The sequence below is a fragment of the Hippocampus guttulatus genome, chromosome 14, assembly GCF_054856545.1.
Source record: "Hippocampus guttulatus isolate MCC_2025c chromosome 14, RoL_Hgut_1.0, whole genome shotgun sequence".
NCBI lineage: Eukaryota > Metazoa > Chordata > Actinopteri > Syngnathiformes > Syngnathidae > Hippocampus > Hippocampus guttulatus.
Window position 1 is genome coordinate 17652151 of NC_141274.1, and position 20429 is coordinate 17672579.

At 40.8% G+C, this 20429-nt stretch overlaps 1 protein-coding gene across 1 annotated transcript; it reads right to left on the minus strand.

Moving 5' to 3' along the window:
- Positions 1-4343: 4343 nt before the first annotated feature.
- On the minus strand, positions 4344-19447 carry LOC147195561 (uncharacterized). Its single transcript, XM_086129505.1, has 7 exons — positions 19282-19447; positions 17314-17458; positions 17131-17226; positions 14650-14794; positions 14043-14188; positions 11278-11417; positions 4344-6922 (listed from the first exon to the last, which is right to left on the minus strand). Exons 1-7 carry the CDS (start codon positions 19379-19381, stop codon positions 6765-6767), a joined length of 930 nt encoding a protein of 309 aa, XP_085985631.1. The 5' UTR covers positions 19382-19447; the 3' UTR covers positions 4344-6764.
- Between the last annotated feature and the right edge of the window lie 982 nt (positions 19448-20429).

Sequence of the window (20429 nt, forward strand, 5' to 3'; positions counted from 1 at the left end):
AGGCTGGGAAGGACAACATCATCAACAGGAGCCCCGCAGGGATGTGTCCTCGCTTCACTGCTCTTCTCCCTCTACACGAACGATTGCACCTCAACACATCCAACTGTCAAACTCATAAAGTTCGTAGACACCACAGTCATCAGTCTCATCAAAGATGGCGACGAGTCTGCATACGGACAAGAAGTGGAGCAGCTGGCGCTCTGGTGCAGCCAACACAACCTGGAGCTGAACATGCTCAAGACGGTAGAGTTGATCATGGACTTGAGGAAACATCCTTCACCATAGCTGCCCCTCACACTATCCAACTGCCGTGTCAACCGTCGAGACTTTCAAGTTCCTGGGAATCAGTGTCTCCCAGGACATGAAGTGGGAGGTCATCACCAAGTCCATCTTGAAAAAGGCCCAGCAGAGGATGTACTTCCTGAGGCTGCTGAGGAAGAAGCATGGTCTGCCACAGGAGGTGCTAAGACAGTTACAGACAGCAGTCATCGAATCGATCCTGTGTTCTTCCATCACAGTTTGGTTTGGGACCGCCGCATAAAAGGACAAAATTCGACTGCAACGGACAGTTAGGATGGAGCAAAAAAATCATCTGCACCGCCCTATCCACTCTTGAGGACTTGCACACCGCAAGAACCAAGACAAGGGCATGGAAAATCCGACTGGACCCCCCGCACCCTGCCCACCACCTTTTCCAGCTACTCGCCTCAGGCAAGCGCTACTGATCCACGCGCACCAAATCGAGCAGACACGAAAACAGCTTCTTCCCTCTAGCCATTAACTCCCTAAACAGTAACCCAAATCTACCTGTATAGTGGCTCTTTGCAATTTTGCACAACCTTGTGGAACAGCATTACCGCAATAATCACTGTAGCTCCCGCTCTGTACTTCCTTGAACCATTGTCACTGATCTATATTCCACAGCACCAGACACTTTAAAGCGCTCAAGGACATCTATACAATATACACTTACACTTTTTCTACAAATACTGCTACTCGTCACTTTAAAATGGTGCATTGATTTACTGCACCAACTGCACAACTGATATATTATAGTATTCTACCACTGATTACTTTAGCTCTGCTTGATACTTTGCACATTGTCTCACAGTTGTCATTGGGTGGTACAACAGCACAACGGTACACTTACATTATGGAATGTCTTTCCGTCCTTATTTGTCATGTCCTTGTTTATGAGGATACTTGTATAGCCTGAATAGAAATAATCAAAACCAGAGACAAATTCCTTGTGTGTTCTACAAACTTGGCCAATAAAGATGATTCTGATTCTGATTCTATGTTTCACCTCGATCTGTGAAAATTGGGAGTCAGACGTTACAGCCCGAGACCTACAAAAAAGTATTGGGTAGCATATGCTAAACCTAACAGGAAGCCCGCCATTTTTACTTTATTTTGGAATTGGGCAACCTTTTGGTTCCTTTTACAGAGTTCAGATTTTAACAAACTCCTAGAGAATTTATCTGATCCACTTCAAACTTAGGGTGTTTCATCTAGAGCTGATTAAGATGAAAAGTTATTGAAAGTTTTTTATTTCGTCAGACGCTGTTACTGTGGCAATGCGCTGTTTACAACAAGAAACAATGCTGTTTTTGAGCATCTAAACCAGGGATCACCAACCTTTTTGATCGTGAGAGCTACTTCATGTGTACTGATTGTGTGAAGGGCTACCAAATTGATACACGTCTGAAACAACATCTGTACAAAGTACATTTAATAATATTAGAATGTGTTATTTTTAGTACTGAATGATTTATTTAAAAAATTCAGGCTCTGATCATCTTAAAGCTGTCTCAAAATACTGCCAGTGTTTGCATTTTTAAATCAAAATTTGTAGCAAATCACAATCCTAGCACTAGCGGGCTATTCGTGTGGTCCTCACGTTGGTGACCCCTGGTCTGAACCTTGGCAAAAACTCACTCGAACACACATCACACCTGGCACAAAAAAATACATATTTTTAAAATTTCATCTAGTTTAGGTTGTAGTTTTTTTTTTTAATAATAGTAGGAAAATTTGAGATGATTTTATTTATTTTTTTTATTTACAGATAATCACACCAAAATAGGTTACCGGTACTTCATGAACAGCTTTGTTGCTTTTTTTTTTCCTTTACAAATACTATGATCGTTAGAATTTTGACCAATAATAGTTAATATTTGTTAAAGTTGAAGATTAATTGAGAAGGTTTAGAAAAGTTATCTGTGGGCAATTGGCACGTGACTTGCATTTTTAAACTTTTCATGCACCTTGTAACCTGATAACATGATAAGCTGTAGTAACCGTGGTCCCCGAAAGGGTTAAAAAAGATTGCGGTGTCATCTGCCAAAAAGCGACATGCAGATCTCCGGCCACCTCTGTTGCTTGATAATTCAGTACAGTGACTGTCCAAGGACCAATTCCAGCATGTTAGGATGACACAGACAGGACATGGGATGCATGGGGTTCCAAGGCACTTGCAAAATAAATGCATTCAAGAAATGTACAATTTTTGCCCATCTTTTACATCCACCTCCGGATGTTTTCTGTCATGAAGTTGGAGATGAACATGGAGGTTTGCAATGATGTTTTTTGTCAGTTTTTTTTGACACCGTTTAAATCTACAAATTTCATTAGAGCAGTTAGAGACAGCACAAAGCGCATCTGTCATTTTGTCACTTAAGGCGTGAAGCCTCTTCAACAATGTCTGCAAGCTTTAAGGTGTTTAAGCATACATTTTTGTACTACACCCCCCTCCCCCCAAAAAAGTCAATGACCTCTCATGTGTTTGGTAGCCTTTTATTTATCTATTTTGTGTGTGTGTGTGTGTGTGATTCTCACGTTTTGAATTGATTAGGGTTCAGCTGCAAAGTAATGATTTCAAATTCATCCATCCATCCATTTTCTAATCCGCTTATCATCACAAGGGTTATGGGTGTGCTGGAGCCCATCCCAGCTGTCTTCGAGCAGCAGGCGGGTGACACCCTGAACTGGTTGCCAGCCAATCGCAGGGCACACAGAGACGAACAACCAGAATGTTTTTAACCTGCCATGCATGTTTTTGGAATGTGGGAGGAAACCAAAGTACCCGTAGAAAACCCATGCAGGCACGGGGAGAACATTGCTCCACACTCCACACAGGAAGGCCGGAGCCAGAATTTTACCTGCACCTCTGCACTGTGAGGCGGATGTGCTCACGGCTAACCAGTCGACATCAATTTGTACAATTCCGATTCAGTTTTTCAATGTAAAGATTTAAATGAAACAATACAAATTGAATTTATGTAATTCCAATTCAGTTTTTCAATGCAATTATTCACGTTTATCATTTCAAATTCAAATATAAATGATTGAGATTCAGTTTATTGTGGAATACATTGCCCATATTCTCCAATCTTCTGCTATTAACCCAAATGGTTAACCCACTCTTTTCAAAAGTGAGTGGTGGGGTTTTAGACCTGTTGCATGTCTCAAATGAGTGCACTTCAGAATCTGAAGCTCCTTTTTTCTTCTGGTGCCAGCAGAATCTCCTCCAGATCAACCCTAGGAAAACTAAGGATTTGGTTGTGGATTTCTGCAGGAAACAGTCCTCACCAGCACCGATGAACATCCAGGGTATGGACATAGAGAGGGTGACCTCCTACAAGTACCTAGGTGTTCTTCTGAACAACAAACTGGACTGGTCTACAAACACGGACACCCTGATTAGGAAAGGACAGAGCCGACTCTTCCTACTCAGGAAACTGAGGTCTTTTGGGGTTCAGGGGTCGCTCCTTAAGACTTTCTATAACTCGGTGGTGGCCTCGGCCATCCATTATGGCATTGTCTGCTGGTCAGGCAGCATCTCGGCCCGGGACAGAAAGAGATTGGAGCGACTGGTCAGGAAGGCCAGTTCTGTCCTGGGCTGCTCCCTTGACACTCTGGAGGAGGTGGGCAACAGAAGGATGCTAACTAAGCTAAAAGCTATGATGGACAGTCCCTCCGACCCCCTCCAGCCCGCCCTGATAGCACTGGGTAGCTCCTTCAGCCAGAGACTGTTACACCCGCGCTGCAAGAAGGAGAGATACCGACGCTCGTTCCTACCAACTGCTGTCAGGCTGCTGAATAAAAAATAGCAACAATGATATTAATAATAATTAAATGATGTGGAAAACAACTGTAAATAGCACTGCGATTTATCCATTTGTATTTATATTGCACTTAATTGAACGGTGTTTGTTTGTTTTTTCTTCTTTCTCCCTACATTCTTGCTGCTGGAGGCTTTAAATTTCCCCAGTGTGGGACAAATAAAGGATATCTTATCTTATCTTTTTCAGAACCCCCCAAAAAGATCACTGACACTCAAGGATGTTTCCAAATTCATTTGATTTTATTCAGAAATGAAAATATCAACACAGTATTAATGTAACTGGTTGTTAGAGTTATGTTGTAACAAGTGCCAGTGTGCAGTATTGACAAAGAATACACAAAAAATATAAAATTAATTAATATAAAACAACCTATAAAGTTGCCATGGATTGATAAAATAGTACATGTCAGTAGATATAATAATAATATAAACACAGGGTACTGAAGATTACATGCAAACAGCCGAAGGATACTTTGATTCACTCCTCTTTTATCTATAACTGCTTCAAACAACAAAGTGTATGCAGAAAAGTGGTTAAGATTGCACGACAGTCTGTGTCTTTTGTGTTGTGTTGTATTATTTTGTCATTTTATGTTAGTTTTGACGGCGGCACAGGCATCCACAGTGGCTCCTCTCTCTCCTGAGGAAAGAAATTTAATCTCTGCTGCATGTTGCACATGTAGCAAATTTGACAATAAAGTTGACTTGACATGAACATGGCATGCATTCAAGAGGCATATTTCCTTATGGCAACAGTATGAAAAAAAAAATTATTAGCAAAGAACTAATTCAACGCCATGGATGATTTTTCACTTTTTTCCCTTTTTTTTAATTCAGGCATTCAATCTCAGGTACATCTTTACTGTATGTATTTTTTTTTAATTTTAAATTTTGGCATGACGTGGGAGGGGATAAGAAGGGTCTGAAATGGCTGGCACTGAATGAGTTCGTAATTGTGTATATAAATAACAAATCACTCATAATTACAACTAGAGCTGCGACCAGCTATTTGTAAATTGGCTTCACTTTGAATAACGCTGAGACAGCAGCTTTTTTTTTTTTTTTTTACTTTGCCTAGTAAACTGAAAAATAACGGAACAAACCATTTTTATCAGCTTCTGGTTGAGTTATCCGTCAATTTGTTGTGTATTGTGTGGGTTCACAGTCATTACGGCCCACATTACGATGTGCCCCACGACAAAAGTGAGTTTGACACTCTCCTGCTCTACACCCTTGAATGTTGTATATGTTAAATTGCTTCATGTACAGCACTTTGTATTAGAGGTAAGATCGGGCCGCCCGAGCCCAAGCCCGAGCCGAAATGTCAATCATTGCTTCGGGTTCGGGTCGTGTCGGGCTTCTCTCTCGCTGACTTTTTAAAAAAAAAATTCGAGGCCGTGAATAGTTTTGGCCATGAGAGACCGTGGTTCGCAAAAAAAACAGACGTTGCCTCATCACAACACGTACTGTATTGTACTAAACTCTTGCAATGACAATTCAAAGAACTCCTTCCAGTCTCTGTCGAGTATCCACCCGTCATTATTCGTCTTTGTCTCTGCTACTTTCTCTTAAAGTGCCGCGCTAGAGTCTTAAGGACGTACTGCTGCTGTGGTTTATGGCCCAATTTTCAACCCGTCCAAATGACGGACGGCCTTAAATTTTCCCCATCCACTCTTAAAAAAAAATCCGTCAGTGATGGAAAATTGTCGGCTAATGTAACCTCTTCAGAAACAGAAATATAAAAGATATAAATGTTTATACAGTCTTGTTTAACTTAGATTTAGTTCCAAAAGACAGGCTTTGTTATCAGAAATCACCCCTCCGCTTCCCGAGTCCTCACAAATAAAATATGAAATGTCGGGTTTGCTTCGGGCTCGGGCCTGCAAATCAAGTTAAGTGATCAGGCTTGGGCCGGGTCGGGCTTAAATACCCTCGGGCCGGTTCGGGTCGGGCTCAATTTTTTAGGACCGATCTTAGGTCTACTTTGTATGCAGCGATGGCCGTTTGAAAGTGCTCTATAAATACAGTTCAGTTGAATTTGAAGTTAATTTAAATTCAAGTCAATGATAGTGTCCATGCAGGGCTGTACACACATTCCCTCCTCCTGGATTAATGTTCGTGAGTGACAAAATTAGGTTTGCTGCTGTCATTACAGGTTAACGAACTCTACAATTCAACAATTGACAGTCATGAACGTGCATTGATGCATGTGGGATTGTATTGAAAGACATTTAATAGCGTCATTATCAAACATTGGATACACATTTGACTTTAAAAAAAAAAACAATCTAAACATACGACACTAAGCAGAATACAGTCAAGCTAACTTGGTGTAAAAAGGTATCAAAACATCACACTGCGATCCATTTTTTATTGAGATAATGATTATACGTAGTGGTATTGTACAGGAGACACAAAGCCTTCCTGTTTATTTGGCAGCAGTGACACAGTACTGTACGTCCATGTAACAATAGGAATTAAATACTGTACGTACACAAGATGTGTCCATTAAAAAATCCGATACCACATTAGCTTGCATAAAGTAGACAGCACGAGTAACATCATCCACCTCTACAGTGATCCCATTTTAGGGTACTGTATGTTTCTGTCATAAGATCCTGAAGTCAAGACTTGAGTATCAACAGAATCTCAATTGTATCTTGAATTTGCTTGCATCAAGAGGCGAAATCAGCGGCCGTGCTGACCCTGGAGAAAAGAGGGGTCGCCTTTTGTTTCTCCAGATGACATTACATACTCGGAACACCAGCAGGATGCATGCCAACACCAGGAGAGCAACTAATAAGACACAAAAATAGCATTCGTGCATATTCGTCATAACATCACTCATAACAGCCGAACCTTCAATGACGATACTTTTCACACATCAGCTGACCACACATTTAGGACTACGTAGGACCGTGACATTTGTTTAAAGGGTAAATTAATCTACTCGGGCTGCATGTCAAAAGCAGATACAGGAATATTTGCGCCTTGGTGATTCTGCCTCAAGTCGTGAAATGTGTTCACTGCAGGTTTCGATTTTATTTGAATGAAAGCAAATTAAGTCAGCATTTCTATTTAAGGGATGTCTTAGCAAATAAAAATGGATTCTCAGGATTTCATGTCTTGATGAAAAAAAAAAGTCAGCATTCAAGCATCTTTTCTACATTAATGAAATGATTTTCATCAGGATCCATTTCTGAAACTCAAAAAATGAAAAGGTCTGCTTGTTTTGTTGTTTGGATTTAAATCTAAAATGTTAAAAAAAAGGGGAAACAAAAGCCAAGTTTTTCCACATTCAATTTTAGGCTCAGATCCAAAACAGGTCACATTTTCGTTTTGTTTTGCCAGTCTTGTTGAGCATGGGTGCGCCGATGTAAAACTGAATATGAAAAAAAAATATACAGAATTGAATCTTCAGTGAGGAATTCAAATTCAGATTGTGCAATTCAAGACAGTTTTTAATAACAAATATTCAAATGAAACAATGCAAATTCAATTTATGTAATTCGGATTCCGTTTTTCGAAGCACTTATTGAACTTTGGCGATTCAAATTCAAATATACATTTTTCAGATTCAAGTTTGTGGTGGCACATATTTCAGCCCAATAGATCTGGACTAGGATTGGAGAAAAAAAAATTGTTGGTCTGTTAATGTTTGTATTATCGTTCATCATTTATCCCATGTGTTGCGCAAAATACTGATCGACACTGAGGATTTACATGAAATTGTATAAATTTAATTCAGATTCACAAAACTTGGCCTTCACAAAGGCTTGGCATGACAACAGGATCTTGTCATCTTGGGACTGGTTCACCAGTATTGAATAGTTTTGCGGTTTGTGCAAGGGCTGACTGACGGTGGAAGATAAATGTTGGGCATTATTAAAACTCACTGCGTGTGTACTTTTTAATTGCAGACACTTCAAGAAACAAATGGATATTGTGAGGATAGGTCAGCCAACAACATAGGTTGTTTCAACCCAGAAAATTATTTATTTGGCAACTTCCCGAGTGACACGTAATGGCGCTACAACTAGCTAGCTCTGACTACAAAACCAACTAGCTCTGATGAGCAAAGAAAAGGAGGACTTTATCACCTATAAATAATCAGCATCTCTGGTGAGTACAATGTATTTTTGGAGTTTATGTTTTATATTTTAATGTGTGTGACGTTCCATCGGGGCCTTCAAAGCCTCTGCAGGCGCAAACACCATCAGAAACACAGACCTACATTTATAACCTAAATGAAGTGGAAATAATAGATTTCCAACGGTCTTGTATTATTTCATAGCTTGTGTCTTGGCTGCGTGGCTTCCAGTCCAAATTGTGTAGGTCCAGCTCTATTTGACCAGTATCGACAAATAAGCTTTTCCTTTCCCAAGTCACAGCACTATTTCCTTCCCTGGAAATTCGTTACCAGTAAGACATTTCCAAATTCAGTTGATTCATGAAAAACAACTGTCAGACTGTACAGCTGTAATTAATGAAGCCTTAGCTGGATACTCCAATCATTCCCTTGTAGTCAGTAACAGAGAAACAAAAACTGCAGTCCCTCCTTTCACAGTGGTGGTTATTCAATTCCAGTTGAATTACAAATTAAAGCAACGGCAGAAACAATACTCCAAGAAAACAAATTCAAAGGATTTTGTTAATACATTCAGCGAATGCAAGTGAGAGCTACGGAGGGGTTTAAAAACCGTTTCCTTAGCTGAACGCATTACTGTATTCACAGGTTTCCACACAGAACCTTCCGTCTTCATTAAACAGGAACAGAGAGCATCAACATTTTCTTCGATATTATGAAACCTTTATGAGATGTTACAACTTAAAATTTCCACACACACATTTTCAGTGCAATCCATTAAACCAGTGGTCCCCAAACTTTTTCCTGTGAGGGCCACATAACCTTTCGCTTCTCTGATGGGGGGGCCGGTCAGTTTGTAACAGCAAAAGTGTGACTGCAAGAGTACCTAGGCGTAAAAATGTATTGTTTCCCAGAAACCCACACAAAATCAAATAACTTTTTTTGATACACTCGCGGTATTAAAGACTTCTTTCTTCTCGGGACACGCCACCTCTGCGACAGCATTCATGCATTTCTTGACAAACTCTCCTCACCGCTGCTTGCTATCAGTTGAGCAAACCGAAAGCTAGCCCAAACAGATGGCTGGTTTTGCTGAGCTAACGTTCCTCTTTTTAGCATTGACAGTTTGTCTGCTCTCATTTGCCCATGCAAAAAATCGTACTTGTTGTTGTGACGGGATTCATAGTGTCTCCACAGATTGTGTTCTTTGAATACCGCCACCGACAGATGAGACAGACAATCTTTTCTTTGCATTGAAAAAAAAAATTGCTTCTCCATTTTGGGTTAAATTCCCTGTTTTCTGAATAATTTTTTTCTCTCTTACCTCACCTTTTTTGACCTTGGTCTTTGACCTTGCTTATGTTTTTGGTTCGTGAAATTGAACTAAAGTCATTTTGTTTATAATTTTGGATTTTCTATTTACTTGCCTTTGCAGGCGCTTTTTATTAATATATTGTTTTTCCTGGTTCTTTTTGATTAGCGTTTTCTTTTTATATTTCATTGGTGCACTTTTTCTATTAAATAAATATTTCTCCTACGGATTATGTTTGTGTCTACGTTCATGAGATCTGATCATCATTCAGTTCATTCCTGAACTGTGTCCATCCATCCATTCATTTTTCCGATCCGCTTTATCTTGACAAGGGAATGCTGGAGCCTATCCCAGCTGTCTTCGGGCAGTGGGCGGGGGACACCCTGAACAGTTTGCCAACCAATCGCAGGGCACACAGAGATAAACAACCATCTGTGCTCACACTCACACCTAGGGACAATTAGAGTGTTCAATTAGCCTGTCATGCATGTTTTTGGGAATGTGGGAGGAAACCGGAGTACCCGGAGAAAACCCGCGCAGGCGGATATATGCAAACTCCACACAAGAAGGCCGGATAGGAAGGCCCGAGCTGGAATTGAACCCTACTCCTCTGCCTATGTGCTAACCAGTCTTGTCTTGAAGCCATGAACCAGCGAAGGGCACAAATAACGCCCACATTTTTGCTATTCGCAATTTTACTTATTAATTGATTTTTTTGGAAACATGTCCTTTGTAATTACAAAACAAAATCAGTACTTCGGAACTGTGCTTCGGAATTGTTGCTTCGGAACTGTGCTGAAAAGGCACACGTAGACAAACAACGATCTGCGGTCACACTCACACCTAGGGACCATTTAAGGTGCTCCATTAACCTGCCATGCATGTTTTTTGAATGTGGGAGGAAACCGGAGTGCCCGGAGAAAACCCACTCAGGCACAGGGAGGACATGCAAACTCCACACAGGAAGGCCGGAGTTGGGATCGAACCCACGACCTTTGCACTGTGACGTTGACGCGCTTACCACTGTACCAGTGGGCCGCCCCAAACAGTGTCTACATACAAATATGTATATAGATCCAGTAGGATGCAAATTCCTACCTTTGGGCAAATTCATACTTTTACTAAATATACTGATTATATTGTACAGCCCGAAGTAGCATTACTACGAAAGAAAAAAAAAACTCCATACCTTTACTTTTATCTTCCATAAACGCATCACCTCAACAACTCTAAATCTCTACAAAAAAAGAAATTCACTATCAATTTTTATTCACTTAAAAACTTTAAATAATCACATCATACTTCCCACAAATCCTAATGCAGAGGCTCCTGCCTGTCTGTGTATACTAAACTCTTCCCCTCATACATACCTACTCTGAAAGTACACCCTTCCTAAAAAAAATTTAAAAAATTGGATTGAAAGAAGCCACTCAGCAGAGCAGTGTTGGTTTTCTTGAGAAGTGCGCCTTGAAAGTGAATTTTTAATCATGGTACCGGTACAAATGAAGACACAAGCTGTTGGAAATAAATTATTTCCATTTCATGCAAGTTGTAAATGTAGGTCTGTGCTTCTAATAGAGGTTGGGTCTGCAGAGAAGGCTTTGAAAGCCCTAAGGGCATGCCACTGGTGATCACAGTAGCAGCGGCAGCAGAAGTACCAATAGTAGTAGCAGTAGTAGAACGGGGATTAGTGGACTTCACGCTCACACTCTGGACCTCACTAATTAAATTGATCAGATTAATTCAACTCACCCATGAAGATGGCATTTGGGCTGGGGTCCACTGGATCAAAATGTTTTAAAACATTTCCAAGCAGCGCCACGATCACAACCGGGTACACTGTCAGAATGTTGCGCACCCAACGGTCCAGTACCCAGTTTTCAAGAATAAACCTAGACAGAGAAGGCTTGTTGTTGTTGATCATGTCATTAATGAGGTCACTAAAATCAGAAACAAGTCTCAGCAGGGTGCAGCATAATCCAAAAAAATATTACTAAATCAATACATGTCACGATTCAGACTAACCGAATCAAGGTTTGGATCCCAAAAGTGTAGACTGCAGACAAGGTCTCCGAAGCAAAAAATGTTTAATGTACAAAAATTTGCACCGATAAGTAGTCACATAAAGCACTGGTCAAAAAGAGGAGCAGGGAGCACAAAAACAAATAACAAAAAGCGCTTGCTCAAAAGGCAAGGGATGAAAACAAGAAAAGAGAATACAAACGAAAAACAATGTATCAACTACACGCAAGAAAAAGCCAAATAACAAACAAACAAAGCCATACTTACACAATAAATGGCACCGAGAGTTCAAAAGCGAAAACTACGAGATCTATAGCAAAGAGTCTGTGAGTGAGGAAACAACAAGGCATAAACAATGCTCCGACAACCAGCAGACAGATTGCGGGTCCTTAAATACAAAGTTCCTTAATTGAAAGATTGGCAGCAGGTATGCAGCCAGAAAGTCTGCTCAGTCTGCCACCTGCTGGCCAGGCCAAGAACAGGAACATGACAATACAGTGAAACTCCTCTAGAACGAAACCTACATGTGCGAAAATACCCCCTCCTTATGTGAAAAAATCTTCATGCATTAACACAATTCTCCTGCCCCCCCATACGGTGAGAAGTTCTGAGAACATGGATAAAGTTCATTCATTCATCTTCCGAACAGCTTTATCCTCACTAGGGTCGCGGGGGTGCTGGAGCCTATCCCAGCTGTCTTCGGGCAGTAGGCGGGGGACACCCTGAATCGGTTGCCAGCCAATCGCAGGGCACACAGAGACGAACAACCACGCACGCCCACACTCACACCTAAGGACAATTTAGAGTGTTCAATCAACCTGCCATGCATGTTTTTGGAATGCAGGAGGAAACCGGAGTACCCGGAGAAAACCCACGCAGGCCCGGGGAGAACATGCAAACTCCACACAGGGAGGCCGGAGCTGGAATCGAACCCGGTACCTTTGCACTGTGAAGTCGATGTGCTAACCACTGGACTACCGGGTCGCTGCTGGATAAAGTTCAACGTTCATGAAAAGTTCATGCATTGTTTATATGTTATGGCAGTGTTTTTCTTGCAATAAACTGTTATTTTGCAATCCAAGTGACCTTTTTTGTACAGTGATCCCTCACTTATCATGCTTAATGGGGACTGGGACCACCCGCTAGAGACGAAAATCCGCGAAGTAGGGTTTGTTAGTTGGGAGGATTAAAGCTACAGACAGAGACATTGGAACCAACGCAGAGATGTACTTCACAATTATTAGTGGAGATGCCCTGGACATATTTGACATATTCACCAATAAAGAAACCCAGGAGGGTGTTATAACTGTCAGCAAGGTCAGAAAGACAAGACTTCTGCAAATATATGATTTATGTACAGTGAAACTCCTCTAGAAACAAAACCTACATGGGCGAAAATACCCCCTAATGTGAAAAAATCTTCATGCATTAACACCATTCCCATTCCCTCTACTGCTTCGTTCGGAAACGGCAACAGCAACCACCACACTGGTTTACACAGCTCCGAGTTTCCTGAACGCAACATACTCAAAGCCGCTCTGCCATTTGCTTACCAAGCATCATCCTGGCCTCCGATTGGCCAAGAGGGACCTCACTGTCTATGTGTGTAGATACTGAAGCTAGATCCGTAGAAGATAGAGTGGAATGCATCCGATTGAATGCTCAGAGTAAATTGCTTATGGCTCGACGGACATTCAAATAAACGAACGTTTCCTCGTATTACAAGTAAAGCATTTTCGAGGAAAATGCTTTACTTGTTATCATGCTAAAAACCTTACACTAACTGGAGCGCTAATGAGAGAGAAGCGCTCCAGTTAGCGTAAGGTTTTTAGCCTTCGAGAGCTAACTATGGCCATCGAGGACTACGAATCGTCCCGTGGCTGGCTTAAAAGTTCATTGCATGGCATCAGCTGAGCAATGCTGTCTTGGGTGGCGATCGAGGGGAGGTCGAGTTAGAAACAGTGAGACGGTGGAAAGAAAAGCCACCGGGTCGAGGAAGTATTTGTTATTGTTAGATTCAGACGAGCATGGACGTTGCATTGCTAAAATGGCTACAAAACGGACCTTTGGATGTCAAGCAGCTAAGACAAGAAGAGCTCTGATGCTGGAAGAGAAGGTAAAAGTGATCAAAATGAAAGACGGAGCAAACAAAATAAAAGACATTATCCAAGAAATTGATGTAAGTGAAAGTGAATACCGATTGTAAATTTCGCAATTTCTTTTCCCTTTTTTTCTTTCGACACTGACAATATGAAGTGTCAAATAAGTGTGTGCTCATACTTATGCACTATTGGAATAAAAATAAGAGTACACATACGTTTGTGTGTGCGTGGGTGTGGGTGTGGGTGTGGGTGTGCTTACATCTGAGATCAAATTTGCTACAGTGAGAAACCCCGTTGTGAAAAAATTCTTGCTGCAAACATGATTTCGTTGCATTTGATCAGGCCGAAGTAGACAAAACGGGATCTTAGAGGAGACAATTGGTAAAATCTTACCAGCCCACCAGCTCGGCAAACAGGAGGCAAAGGGACACCGTTGCGGCTGTGCTCCTGACCACACCCCACAATTGAAGAACGAGGGTGAAGTTGATCAAAGAAGCAATGGATGTCCACGTGGTGTAGAGAGCCAAGCCATTCTGGACCTTCAAAGTTTTCATACACGGATACAAAATGAAATTCGTGAAAACAAATCAAACCACTTAACGCTAAAATCAATTATGATAAATATCTTACATAAAGTGGTGCCTTGAGCGTAAAATTGAAAACGAGCATTTACTGTTGTGTTTCCCCAAATTTAACTGAGCCAAAAATCTCACGGCACACCACTGGACAAAGATTTCACAAAAGGTTGATGGACAGGTTAACAGAAAGGCATTTAATTGTTGTGCCTGCTACCTTATGTCGTTGGCATAGAATGAGATGCGCAATAAGCATTGCCGTAAAAAGTGTTTGATAATACATGTTAACTCGGTTCAACTGTCTATTTTTTTTATCACATAATATGGAATGCTATTTTTAAACATTACTGTTGAAGTACAAATTAAAACACATGAACTCGTATCTCAAGGCACCATTGCACTCAGATGACAGTCAGTCCACCTACCAGAATTGTTACGGAGGTCAGATCTTTGGGATAATAGGTGTGTAGCCAGAGTCCATAGTAATCCGTGATAAAGCAACAGATACTCAAGGCACTATAGTTGGAAATCACGATCAGGATCAATACAACCAATGCTGACAGCATCAACCTAAAAGAGGGAACAAAAGAGTCAACGGATCAAACTATCATATTGTTAAATATTTTATGACAGGCCATCCGCCTTACTCCTGCGTCCCATGAGCCTCCAGTCGTGAATTAGGTGCGCAACTTTCGGTAGAGCGAAACTGGCGTTTTGTTTACATAGAAGCTGTGAGAGTTACACAACAATGTGGGAATGCAAATTGTTGCAGCTTATAAAACATTTCAATCCCACTTCCTGCTCATTTAGCGGGGTAACCACATGACGGGGACCCTTAAAAGGAACCCCGACTTATTCCCGTCTTGGCCCGAATATAAGGCGGCCCTGATGATAAGACGACCCCCTCTTTTTCAAGACTCAAGTTTGAAAAAAATACTTTTTGAACACCAAATAAATTTTTATACAGAAAATAATTACAGTACATCTGAAACAAATGATTATAATAATATATTTGAGAGAAAAAGTGTTGTTTTGCTTCATTCAAATCTTAATATCTGAACATTGAAATATGCAAACTAAAGTGAAATCACATTTGTAAATGAATGGCTTATGGTTTTTTAAATGTAAATTACATCATAACGTCGCCTCAGCTGCCGGTTAACCTGGCCGATCTTCGACCCACTTTTCTCCAGATTGTCACTACGTCTCTCCATTTTCTGTTATCTCTGCTATTATTTTCTCCTCTTTTCTTTCTTACTGCTATTTTTTATTTTTCTTCTTCATGCTACCGCTATTTTTATTTTTATTCTTCGTGACAGGGATTCACTTTGGCCTGGGGAGTCAGGTTCAGCATTCGCTTCAATGATATCTGGCGCCATCTAGCGTAGTGAATGGGTATAACCCCTATACCCCGAATATAAGATGACCCCCACTTTTTCTTATTTGGCTTATTTCAATGAAAAAAAAAACACCGTCTTATATTCGGGCCAATACGGTAGTAACATGCCATCAGATTTTTGGAAGGAATTTCCAGTTGAACAGATTTTGTTTAAACCTTATTTGCATATATGCCACCGTTGTCGCATTCTGTGTAGTGACGTAGAATGGTTGCTGCCCATGACAGTGCTTTGCTCTTTGCCAAGCAAACCAAAACAATGAACTACAGCGTAAAGGAGCCAAAATGCCACACTGCGTGTCTTTTGATGTAATTTTCAATAAAAGCGAGGTAAGCCTGCAAAGCTTTCCTAAAGAAAGGAAGTTAAGAAAACAGTGCGAGGATACGGTTGGAAGAGTCTGACTGCCCAAAGACCCCCCTCCTGACCCCCCAGCTGTGCTCTCGTTGTTTGTCTAGCGATAGACAATACGGTTTGCGACCTATGGATTTTCATATTCAGGGATTTTTTTCCTTTAAAAAAAAAAGGTTTTGTTTGTTTATTCTACCCCATTTCCCTCTTGTGTTTGTGAAAAACAGAATTTTATCTACGTTTTCTGAAGAATTGTTGTGGTTCATTTACCGTCTTTTTCGGACCATTAGGCACTCTGGATTATGAGGCGTAATATCATTGTCCCATTTTTAGTTCATAATTTTGATTTCTATCTTTTGATAAGTTTGCCATGCAACTACACTGCGGTTTGCTTCGAGCTCCTCCGACAGTTGATAAATAAACAAATCAATCGAAAAATGTAAACATTGCTATTGAATCTGATGGTGTTTGCCTGCTGAGGTTGACAGTTCAACAGCTGTAAACAAGTCAATACACTCACTCACGAGATATGCCAATGTCTCGTGACAAGCCAGCTCCTTTTTTGCTCGGTCCCAGCACCCACCGATAGCCGACTGTGTTGTTTACCTCTCTCTCTTCTACTGACCACAATTATATTGTCCACCACTGTAATGTTGGAAACGCGCAGCCAGCAACGCTCGCTTCACGTTCGGTCTGACTGCAGTATTATGCTAGCATGACTACTTCACCCAAGATTCTCATACACCAATCCTGTTCCTCGCGGGCCAGTTTCATATCTCTTCTTGCTGCAACACATCTGATTAAAGTGATCTTGTTCCTTATGAGGAAAAAATGTACTCCTGCTAGCAATTATATTCATGAAAGTTAAATAGGAATTTGAATTAAAGACAACAAATTGAAAAGCCAAAATTCATACATAAGGTGCACTCCATTACAAAGCGCAACTGTAGGTTTTGGAGAAAATTAAAGGATTTTAAGTGCAGTTTATGGTCCCCAAAAATAATGTAGTCATTTTCTTCCAATGCATTTGAATGTCTATCAATTGTACGCGGATTTTCACTATTCACGGTCCCTATTCTTCTGTATGTTTTTTGACATGATTGGACATATTAACATGTACATAGATTGTATAAAAAGATGAATAAGAAACCATCGACATACTCTCTGTCCCACAACAGCAGCCATATCATATTCAGCACAATGCTGAGCAGCCAGAAGAAATAGAAGGTGTACGGCAGCAGACACTGAGCCCAGGATCTGTTCAAAAAGTGCAAAACATGGTTCAGCTGGTCTGAGAATGAAGAATCATATTAGTCTGCAGTACACACTCTGATGTTTACTTACCCCCTGAACACAAATAGGGTGATATATAAGACCATTAAGGAGAGCCAGGTATAAATAACACCCCAAATGGAGAAGGTCCAGCCAGCAGGTGTGATGTCTGTTTCATAACGGGCTGACACATTGCCTGTTGAGGAATGGAAGGCACCTGCAAAGCAGAGTCATTCGTTTGTACAAATTGGAATTTCTTCCACTTATCACGTTCAGGATCACAGTTGACCTGGATCCTATGCAGTACTCGCTGACGAGAGCCGAGGGCAGGGCACACACCCTTGACTGGTCGCCTGACAATCTCAGAGCACATGCAGTATAGACAAATAACAGTGGGGAATTCACAGTAGAGTTCAGACAAATATTCAAAAATCCCTTATTCGCCTCATCACTGATTATTTTTTTGGGACCCTATCATTCATCACTCATAGAAAACTCACCTACTTGTATTGGTAAAATGATGGAATTACAGTACATAATAAGGATAATGTACATTTACATGGTTTTGTGTACATGAAGCCTATGATTTGGGAAAGTCTTATCTTGAAGCCATGAACCGGAAAAGGGCACAAATAACGCCCACATTTTTGCTATTCGCAATTTTACTTATTCGCTTTTGTAAACCCGTCCTTTGTAATTACAAAACAGCTACCACACAAATCAGCACCATCTTGTTGCTTAGGAACTGTGCTGAAGGGCACACGTAGACAAACAACCATCCGCGGTCACACTCACACCTCGGGACAATTTAAGGTGCTCCATTAACCTGCCATGCATGATTTTGGAATGTAGGAGGAAACCGGAGCGCTCGGAGAAAACCTACTCAGGCACAGGGAGAACATGCAAACTCCACACAGGGAGGCCAGAGCCGGAATCTAACCCTGCACCTCTGCACTGTGAGGTTGACGCGCATAACCACTTGACCATGAGCCTTCCCTTTACAGAACATTTAGCATAAAATAAAACAAAGAATACAATCAAGGACTTGCTCAAGTTAAAAAATAAAAAAGCTATTTAGCATTTGGCCAATATTATGCTGATACATTCAAAAATTAACTAAGCATTATTCATTTGTAATTGTATGGTTTGATTATGTCTGCAGTGCATGATTTCCAATCAGGTTTTCCCCCATAATTCCACGGGGTATAGTAGTGCTTTATGCCAAGCAACGCCTGTGGTACTGTATGTATCTTTGTATTTTATTTTTTGTAATCTTTATCTTTATTTTTTTTTTGTATGTTGACAATTTCTTGCAGCCAATGGGGTGATGAAAACGAAACGTTTTATTTCACGTGTTTATTGAAGAAGTGAAGAATTATGCGCAGTTGAACAATTTTGATGTAGTTTGTGAAGAATCTGCAGACAGGGAACTCAAAATTACTGGACTTGCATTGACCTACCCGCCACAGCTGGAATTGGGAGCCAGTTAATCTGGATGCCACTTGTAGCCAACGGTAACACGGCATTTTACATATTACGCAAAAATAACCAACCTACTGCAATTACGGTAAAATAGCCGATTCACGGTTGACCCAGAATTCTTCACTCGTTTTACCAATCCGAGCCTTTCATGGCTAAATGACCCCTGAGTAAATATTTTAAAAAAGTTATGAAACTTTGAAACGTTTATTCAACAACAACAAAAAATGTTACACTTCAACACTCGAGCCTCAATGATTGCATTGAGGCGTTGGCCGTTAATTGGGGCATTTTAAAAGACTGACACATAATCCATCCATATTTCGAACCGTTTATTCTTAGTCGGGTCGCGGGATTGTCACGGGAAAGTGATAAAGTAACAGAAATCGTCTTTAAAAGATCTGTCTGATCATGCTCGTTTCATGTACTTTAATTGTGAATCTATGAAATTTGAAGCATATAATTACTAGTGATGTGTCGGAATGCCATCTAAACTATCGAACCACCATTGGCATCGCGACAGGGACGTTAAAACTGTTCTATTTGATTGCTACCACTCACCTCTACCCGCCCCTGCTAAGCCGTTAACGACCAAAACTGCAACAAAAACCACTGCACACAAGATGATGACAAAGATTCGGGGGAAAACTGCGTCCTTCATTTTTATTACGATACGACTTATTTGTGCAAGTGAGTCCCCGGATGGTTCCCATCAAAGATATGAAGAAACGCCCGTAAAATGGCGCAGCCCAGTTAACCAACGTGCGTACGTAACGTGACGGCCATGTTGGCAGGGGCGGCGTTCCCGTTTACGGCAATGCATGGACATTGAAATACTGTAAGTCTCAACTTAGTCGTTTCTCAACTGATTTACACGAGGTTTCAACATCTGCGGAAAAAATGATTTACATACCGTTTACACGTGAAAAGTTAGTCACATTCATAATTGTACGCCGTTGTGCATAACCGTGTGCGGCATGATTCGCCCTCATCTTTTTCTGTCACTACTCTTTTTGTCTGCACGAATGCACGGACGCCATTGCCCCTACTAGCTTAGCAGCACCGTAGGCATGTATGTCGCAAAGAGTGTGTCGTATCTACATATATTCTTATCTATATATAGATATACGTGGTTGCATACACAACGCCTTCGACTGTTGCTGACATTGTCGATACCAGATGTGCTCTTCCACTCATTAGAATGACATATACCGTACCGAGAAGGTTCTCGGTACCAGATTTGATCAGGCTGCAAGATTAATCGGGGTCCTTCGGCGGCCGATGATGACCTAACCCTTCCTTTAAAAAAAAAGAAAAAAAAAGGATTCACACAATTACAATACAGTACACAAACCTCGATGGGAGATGGATATTTGTGTTTATGTAACAAGTCAGTGGAAGAGAAGTAGAGATAGGAAAAACAAAATGACAGCCAGGCAGTTCTGATGTCATTATAAGCCATTTACGTTCAGTATTCTTAACCCATTGATGCATAACATATGCACCCCCTTCTAATGCACAACATGGGTCCAAAATGACCCGCATTCATTTTCCATGTTATTTCATGCTGGCTGAGTATATTTTTGGTGTATCTTTTGAAATCAATTTATTTTATCATTGGATATTCCAAGTATTGTTTCAATACCTTGTTTTTGATTACCACTGATCATTATTTCCATTCTTCCTTTCATACTTTATGAACAAAAATA

Excerpts from the sequence above, each read along its gene's own strand:
- LOC147195561 (XM_086129505.1), bottom strand. The coding sequence starts at position 19,381 with ATGAAGGACGCAGTTTTCCCCCGAATCTTTGTCATCATCTTGTGTGCA. Across the intron at positions 17,459-19,281 it reads CTTAGCAGGGGCGGGTAGAG|GTGCCTTCCATTCCTCAACA; the intron begins GTGAGTGGTAGC and ends TCTGCTTTGCAG. Across the intron at positions 6,923-11,277 it reads CCCAAATGCCATCTTCATGG|TTGCTCTCCTGGTGTTGGCA; the intron begins GTGAGTTGAATT and ends GTGTCTTATTAG.